Consider the following 9,102-nt stretch of genomic DNA (forward strand, 5'->3'; position numbering starts at 1 on the left):
TTGCAACTTAACGCAGTTAAGCAAATAACTCTACACCTGCTATTACACGTTAGTCGCTCGCCCAATAACGCTTGATTGACACTTAATTATTAGGCGAAGATTATATCGCGAGACGCGAGGTATTGGTCGCCTGAAAACACGCGGACACTGTATTACCAGTTATAATTAAAGCAAGCACTGTAAATGTGTCGCCACAGCGACGGGCCTTTGCAATTAAGTCCGTCAAGCGTTGCTCTATCGATCTGAAAGAAATGTTTAGATTTATTGCTACAAAAACTTAAAAGCTAATAGTTATGACGTGTAGGTGAACCTGAGATCTGACGTAGGATCCAGTGGAAGCGGCTTCCAGTTGCGTTACAAGCAGATCGGTTGCACCAGACACCTAGACCAGCCGTTTGGACAGCTCTTCAGGTAAAACACATCCTACTGGCTTTGCATGTTTGCGTATAGCTGAGTTAAATCCAAGACTGGATTTGTTTCAACTTCGCAATAGATTTTTGGACATATGTTAGCAGTGTTGTAATTACTTATGTCAATAATTTACCATGACTTGAGTTCAGTGCACGTTCAATGACTTGACTTAGGTCACTATTTTCAAATGACTTGCCTCCAGTCTTTCGGACTTGTGGTATTTTCATATGGCTTTTTTTTATAAAATTATGGTATTTATCTTAATTAACAAAACGCGCGGTACTAACGGTGTTTAAGTACTTTACATTTTATTCCGATGCCGATACCAAATAACTTTTTTCCCAAATAAACAAAATAGACGAATTTGAAACGTTCAGGCCGAAATTTGCTTTACGAGTTAAGAAGTTTAGCTACATCCAGTTGTTCGGCGTATTTATTTTTTAATAAATTTTGATTTCGGCATAGAAGCGTTGCGTTGACTCTCAAATCATTGCTGGAATTCCAAAATTAATTTGTTGAATCGGAATACCTAGTATCGGACAAGTACCGATACTACGACCGCATCTTATGGATATCCTTATTATATTCTTCTACATGTTGTTTTGTAGTGCCGGCTTTCCCGACCCGTACCCCCACAACACAGAGTGCGAGACCACAATCCAAGTGGACCCGGGTTCCGAGATTCAGCTCTTCTTTAATATGTTCGACGTCGAGTTTGAAGGAAACTGCGACTACGACCACCTTGAAATCAGGTAAAGTCTATTTTTGTCCTGAATCGTTTTTATACTAAAAGTCCTGTGTTTTGCAAAAAAACGCGGATGGTGTGTTGTTTAAGTTTTTTGTTTCACGTGTTAAATCGCCCCGGCAATTGGAGTTTCCAAAAGTTGGAGTTTACAAAAGGAGCGCAAGTTTGGGCAACTTAAACGATATTAAGGCGTTTGCGCTCTATGCGCGATTCGATAACATCGTTGTAGCTTTTGCATTAAAAGTAGCACCAGTCTAACCTAATTCCGTAGCTTTGTGACAAAATTGTCAAAACCCCCAAAACAAAATTTCTAGATCCGCGTTTTTTTTTAGTTTTCGTAAAGATTTTTTTGTTTGTTTTTTTACTAGCGATTCAACCTTTAAAGGTAAATTGAATAAAAAATATAGCAGGGTAACTACTAGAGGTAATTGGAGTTGATAAAAGCAAATTTTTGCTTAATAACTGGAAAAAAGTTTTTTTTTTCAATTCACCTATTAATTATTATACTTATTCAAATCCACCCCCGCATTGTTGAGTGAAGTAAATTGTATCTGATCCAAGTTTGAGGTTTTTATTTATTCAGGGAGTCATGGGTGTTTGTGATTGAATTGCGTTCTTCTACAGTGCATAAGCTATATGTTTTGTTACAGGGACGGTCTGACGTCTAGTGACCCGCTGATTCAAAAGTTGTGCGGCAATTATATCCCGGATCCTGTGTTCGTGCAATCCAACACCGTATATCTTAAACTGCGCACCGATCCTTTGATTGTAGGAATGGGGTGAGTACATTTTATAGCAGAGTTTTTTTATCTTTTGTTACGGTATAATAATAAAAGTTACTATGGTGTCATATATATGTAATTCCTTTCGATATATTTTATTAATTGGACCTTTAAAAACCGCCCTTATGGATAAAAACAGTTTTATAATAAATTATATAGTTTATCACAGTGTCCCCATGGGTCGCGACCCAAAATTAATTCGTTTGTTTGGTCGGCGACTAAAGTAGATTTATTGAGATTGGTTCTCAGCGAGATTTTTTTTTAAATTTACGAAAATTGCGGAAGCAATACGGAGACATGGCCGATAGTTATGAAAATTGACTTTATTAATGCTACTGTATAATTTCTTTTTTGTTCACGTTAAAGTTCAGTGAAGATAATTGGGTCGTCAAACTTCGCTGTTATGCTCACGATTGGTATTTAGGTTGCCGTGAAAAATTTTTTTAAAAAATGTGAGAAACACTATTAGAGATAATAATTAGGTGGTATTAGTAAGAGACCATCTTTGCTAAACGACTAAAAATCACTGGATAGTTCACAACGCACTATAACTTTGGAAAATCAACATTTAGTAGAAACCCTATATAATGATAACGTTGCAAATTACGGTAATTAAACTTTGTATTTATCGTGTGCTTCACTGATTTTTTTTTTCTGACCAGGCGTAATTGCATCGTTTACAAATTATATGCTAAGTTGTTGTGTCGTTTTATGCCCCTTTTGCTTTAACAATAATAACCCGTTGTTTGTCGGTTTGTCCAGTTATGACATCACGTACACGTCATCGCCGGGAAGTTGCGGTGGAAACGTCACAGGTGACCATGGCAGCGTTTACAGCACGCTATATCCGCAGGTTGGTAAAAAGAACAACGCACAATATTTTAAAATTGTAGCTAAACATTTGAAAACAAATTAGAAAACTTGATGAAAAAGGTCAACACAAATGTAGCCTACCGGTAACATTTTTCAAGGCCTTTCTAAACTTGTAGTAAAAAATATATTTATGTGTAATTTTTGCACAACGAGGGTCAACCCGAAATTCCTTATATCCAACTGAAGATTAATAAACGCATTTGATGGGATGTAACAATATCGATACATATACTCCAACTCGGCTCCATTATCGACCTTTTTCATACCCGGTTGGGTCGAGAGTAATTAAAAGTTGTCCTTATTAAATTAGTCACTGGCATCGAGCGACATTTTCGATTAAAATAAGTTGACAAAGTTTATCACAGCAATTAATCTGATTTACTCGACGAGTAACTATAAAATGCTTGACCTAGCTTTCGGAAGAACTTTTTTCATTCTTGATTTGTATTGTCGGTACACAATCCTTACTGTGGTGGTACATTTGCGAATCAAAACGCTAGTTGTTCTTTTTTAATTCCTAAATGTTCGTTTTGCAGGCTTATCAGCCAAACACCGACTGTGGCTTCAGCATAAGAACACCAGCCGGCCGTCCTGTTACCATCCATATCACGTACATCGATGTCTACTACGAGGTATTAAAAAATCCGTTCACACAAAAAACTTTTATTTTAGGAACAAGAATTTATTTCCGTTTTGTACAATTTAAATCATCCGCATCTTCGTAGTATTGCTGTAGGCTAAGTTAACCTGAGAAATCTTGTTTCAAACGGAATATACAAAGCCTGTTCAGGAATCTATTTGAATCACTTTAAACTGTTTTTACTCGATTTTGAGTTTACATATTCCGAATAAGTTTTTTTTTTCATGTATTTAACTATATAATTGTAATGTTTTATGGGTCTGATTTAAGGCGCCGTTCGCTGATTTCTACAAGAATTAAAGCCACGAAAATTTTGTAACCTTAATAACTATGTCAAGGCGCTGATGTTTATTTCGCTGTGCATAAAACTTGAACGTTTTAGTGCGGAGATAGCGGATGCTACTGCGTGGACGATCTACTTTACATTTACGGGGGACCTGACAAGAGCTCTTCCTTGATTAGCGCTTACTGCGGTAACGGAAGGCTCAGTGATCTGCAGAGTCAAACCAATTCAGCGTTCGTAAGGTAAGGCCAGTTGGAGCTTACTTTTCGCAACCTAATTTTCAGGTTGAGAGTAATTTATTTGAAACAGTCGCGATATGCTCCTATAAACATTTGTATAGGATTGTGTTTTGCTTTTAAACTAAATACGTTTAACTTTAACAATTAATTATACTTGTAATTTCAATAGACCTGTTGTAATTGTGTGGACATAATAATTGAAAATACCTCCCGACTGTTTGCGCCAAGTAAGATTAATTCTCTCGGCATTGGTGGTTTACTATTTCGGTGTTTTTGTGCAATAAATTGCTTGAACATTTTAAAAGAAGGTGGTTGTCCTAGGACAGTATTAAACAAATTTTCTAAACACTATAGAAACCAACACATTTTTTAATTATAAAGAAAGCTCATAAAGAAGTAGGCAATTTAATACCCCAAATATAAATTGTCTTTTGTTTGGCGGTTTTAAGATTTATTCCTTTCCCTAATGATTAACTTCTAAAATAGTTTTCATTAATATTGTATAATTACACCCCTAATCCCGATTATTTTTATTTTTTAGATTGAAGACGAACGATTTTCCAGTTGGTAACCGAACCAACATTGGTTTCAGGATAGACTGGGAATCGTAGTTTAAACAACGTTTTCTTTCCATATTTTATCTCGCCTTAATTTACAACCATTTCACAATCCTTCAATACTATAAAAAATGTAAAAAAGTAAGTTTACTTTCCTATAACGTTTGTTATGTTTTTTTTGACATACTATTTTCAAAAATGAAGACTCTTTTTAGTACAAAGCTTCTTTGGGATTTTTTATTTTAAGTTATTACAGTTCCTAACATCATAGATTTTATTAACATGACTTTAAATGTGCAATAGCCCGCATTAGCGTTATTTTTGTTATGATTTGGCGTTTTATTTTTCCACGTCTTGATTTTTCGCTCATCTTGTTCTTTTTTCCAAACCTTCGAATACTGTTTATGTTCTACTAATTTCGCGTTTCGCAGGATGAAAAATAAAAGCAAGTTTTGTGCTTTTGCTTATTCGATTCGTTACCACTGGTTGTAAAGTTATGCGTATCTAACGTCAGTGTCGCAATATCGGTTTGATTGACAGGGCCACGTAAGAGTTGACTATTTTCCTGTCCACATTGCTAAATCTGCAAAACAAAAAGGCCCACCAATTTTTTTTATTGATTTTTGTATTGGTACATGGGTGTTTTCACAAGCTAAACAAGACAAAACGTGGCAAACAAATGTGATTGCAATATTTAGTTAGATGTAAAAGCGAATATAAATATTATACAAATAACAATCTATTGCAATTACTCCAACGTGAATTCAAAATGAACATTTTAAATTAAACTATAACTGGACTTGACTGTGGCAACCCAAAAAGCTCTGGCAAATTAATAGTTTAAGTTTTCCTAGAGGTTGTTTAATTATATGATTCATCGTGTTATCGTCTCGTAGGTGTTGTTTTCTGTTCCCCTGAAGTAACTACTTGGTTGGTTTTTCGTTTCCAGGAATGCTAATGTTTTACAAAAATATTAACAAGTGAATAAAAAATCAAAATTTAAAAGTTCCAACTGTGTGATATTGACATAGGCATCTGGAATTTTTATGGACGGTAAAAAAGAGAGGTAATTCAATATGACATTATGTTGTAGTTTAATGACCAGATATATATACATCTATTGCTAGTAAGCGTTCGTCCAAATGACATGATTGTTTTTATAATTTGCGTTTTGGCCAATCCACCAGGAATGGAGAAAAAACTTTAACTTCGTTAATATTACCCTTGGTGACGCGTCGTTTTACAGATCGTTTACTGTTTCCAACATTTTTGGACTTCTATCATGTGTGGTATGGCCTAGTGGTAGGTTTCCAACATGATGTATCAATGGTCTGTGGTTCGATTCCCTTCAAGTGACAATCCGAATCCAGGATAATCAAACTCACGTTAATCGCAGCTTTACAGTACTATGACACCTAACGTAAAAATTCCTTGTAATGTAATCTTAATCACAGCTAACTTAACCCCATAGCTCAGCCGTTGTAACTGCATCGCCCGTAATTGTAAATCATGTTGACGAACTTAACCATCCATCGCCTTTCCTTCAGTGTAAATCACATTAACCGACCTTAACCTTTCATAGGCTACTAAAACCTTTGATCGTAACTATAGTAAGCCTTTGTGGCCAGGTGAAAATCTTAAATCTTTAGGGTCATTTAAATTGCTCTTATCGAAACATCTTCGACATAGTTCCTCAGCTCCTTGTTGTGGCGTAGCGGAAACGCACTCTGGTTAGAAACCGCTACGCCCGAGTTCGAACCCGGTTAAAGGTAAAATCTTTCCCCGGTAGCCGATAGAATTCTATGGGTTCGAACCTGATAACTTAACTGTAATTTCTCAATCTCTGTTAATGATAGAATTAACCATAAATAACCTCACAATGAACAAGGAGTCGCCGAATCCTGTCCCAGCCTGTGGCAGGATTCGGTTAGCCCGGTAAAGTTTCTTATATGTCACGATAAATCCCCAATGCACACAGGTCAGAACACTGGTTAGGTAGCCGCAAGGTTTCCTAGGTCAGCTTAGTCAGGCAAGAAGTCGCTGCTTCGGGCTGGCAACAGTGTTCGAAAAACTTAGGCCCTCAGAGGGCGTGGCTCAGAGCCACACAATAGGGAACCAGCCCGAAGCAGCGCACGAGGAGTATAGGCAGCGACTTTTTTTGCATTTTATTTTCGAAAAAAAATGATGATGTTGGCTTTGTGTTAATTATCTTTTGAGCGGTTAAGGTGAGTTAACGTGATTTACATTTTAAGGGTGACGAAGGTACAACAGGTGAGGTATGGAGTTACAGTTACAATTATGTTGGCTGTGGTTAAGTTTGTATTATGGTCTTTTGAGCGGTTAAGGTGAGTGAGTTAACGCGATTTACATTTAAGGGTGACGAAGTTACAACAGATGAGGTATGGAGTTACAGTTAGAATTAAGTTGGCTGTGGTTAACTTTATATTATTGTCTTCTGAGCGGTCAAGGAGAGTGAGTTAACGCGATTTACATTTAACGGTGGCGAAGTTACAACAGGTGAGCTATAGAGTTACAGCTAAGTTGGCTGCGGTTTACTGACATTTCCGATATGCATTACCAATGCTTATACAATTAAGTTTGTAATTTAACCATTTATCGAACGCGTGGAGTGTAACATCTACAGCAGTACATTATGATAGATTTACCAGATAACGAATGAGCAATTGACGGGAATCGAACCATAGACCAAGGTAACTTCATGTAGGAAACCTACCATTAGGCCATACCACACATGATAGAAGACAATGCAAAATATCTTAGAGACAGAAAACAATCTCCAATACGACACACAATTTTTTAGAACCTAATATTGCAATTATACTTTATAGCAGGGATGGTGAACCACTGCCCACAAAGAGACCCATTTCAGACTTGTTGATCAAAAAATAACGAAATATAATGATATGTTTTACAAAAGAATAAATACGTCAAAAACAATGGAAAACCAGGATAAGATTAGCTGTAGCTTTGTTAAATTTATAGGATCTTAATTGAAATATCTCGATTTTCGAATTTAAAATTAGATCATCTCAATAAACTTGAACTACCAACCAAGGATAATAATATTTGTAGAGAAGAGCAAGTACCACATTATATTAACTTGTAATTTGCATATTTTTTCAATGAGGTATATAGGTCTTGTTTGGGACCATGGCAATAAAAGGTCGCTACCCCTGCATTATAATATAGTGAATATACCGTACTATAGTATGGGCGCCAGACCCACTGGCAAAAGTATATAGGTGTCCTGTCAGTGTAAGACCTTTTAAGTCAATATTTTTTCTCATCCAAACAAAATTAATTGATAAAAACATGTTGACACGAAGTCGAACTTTTATAGGTACTGATGTTTATATGGTCTTAAAACTACAATATGTCATATTTGGTTAAAATTCATTTGTTGATGGCCCTTAACGTTTGTAGTTTAAGCCACAAATGTTTACGTGAAAGCCTCGGCCAGCTCAGCCAAAGATTTCGAAATTGTTATTCAGGTAAAAATCGATCAGTTTAGTTTGAAAAAATTTTTCGGTATAATATCTTAGAGCAGTGGTCGGCAAACCGTGGGCCACGAGGTACCTTTGAATAACTTAGTTGTGGCCGCGTGATAGCCGTACTATTACTGCACTTTATTTCAAAGATTGGTGTGGCAAAGGATTTTTAAATTGGCTTGCTTGGAAAGGCCCACGTGCCAAATGTGTTCCTGATAGTTTTATCCACCTTTAACTATATGTAAACGACAAATTTTCGCGCTTAGCATGTATACCGTACTGTTCTTGTTATGCTATGTTTTACATTATGACATTAGTGTTTTGGGAATCATAAAGCGCCGTGTAATATTTCACCTTAAAATCAAATATACCGAATCCGCCACTGTTTTGCAGTGATTTTACCTCGTAGACCTTCTATAGCTCTGAAAAGAGTACTTTTGGCCGCGGCAAAAAAGTTTGCCGACCACTTCTTAGAGCAATACATGGTGTACGCGAACCGGTAGAAATACCCACGCAGCTACGCCTAGATCAGGGGTGGGGAACCTTTTCAGCTAAGAGCCAAATATTTTTGGTTGTATTTCAATGAGAGCCACATTATATTTTTCAACACCGAATTCTAGAGAAAGCGCAAAAAATACTGTAGCTAAGTTCGCAACTGCGGGAAATTTTTCTTTCATACTGGTTTAAAAAATAGTTTAAGGGGGTATGGCCGCGTGAAGTTTATTCAAGTCATGATAAGAAATAAAAACTTATCAAAAAACATTTGGCGAAAACAGCAATAAATGGTTCGCGTTTATAGGTTTCCCGGCATCTGGTCTAGATTATCGCGGGTTCAGTTAGAGCTTTCGCTTTTTGCTTATCGCATGGCTTTGTTGAGGTTATAGAGTTGAACAACATTTGTTTGTTTTTTTCGGTGGTGATTTAGAATTACGTCTTTTCCGAATTCAATAATATGCTAGGCCTGTGCTAACCTACATATGCTTAAAACATCCACGCGACTTTGACATAAACCCGAAAAAAAGATGATAAACTTCCATCGATATTCAAGAAAACATTACAAAAT

The 9,102-nt window shown here is 36.4% G+C and overlaps 1 protein-coding gene across 1 annotated transcript in view; it reads left to right on the forward strand.

The window, feature by feature from the left end:
* Nucleotides 1-4,584, forward strand: part of LOC146145606 (cubilin-like) — a 97,569-nt gene extending 92,985 nt beyond the window's left edge. Inside the window, exons 70-76 of the mRNA XM_083390329.1 lie at nt 305-411; nt 1,020-1,163; nt 1,807-1,935; nt 2,701-2,791; nt 3,348-3,443; nt 3,834-3,976; nt 4,515-4,584. Of these exons, the coding sequence (XP_083246455.1) occupies nt 305-411; nt 1,020-1,163; nt 1,807-1,935; nt 2,701-2,791; nt 3,348-3,443; nt 3,834-3,976; nt 4,515-4,584 (780 nt within the window). The remainder of the gene's footprint in view (nt 1-304; nt 412-1,019; nt 1,164-1,806; nt 1,936-2,700; nt 2,792-3,347; nt 3,444-3,833; nt 3,977-4,514) is intronic.
* The last annotated feature ends 4,518 nt before the right edge of the window (nt 4,585-9,102 follow it).

The sequence above is a fragment of the Ascidiella aspersa genome, chromosome 5, assembly GCF_963924565.1.
Source record: "Ascidiella aspersa chromosome 5, kaAscAspe10.2, whole genome shotgun sequence".
NCBI classification, from domain to species: domain Eukaryota; kingdom Metazoa; phylum Chordata; class Ascidiacea; order Phlebobranchia; family Ascidiidae; genus Ascidiella; species Ascidiella aspersa.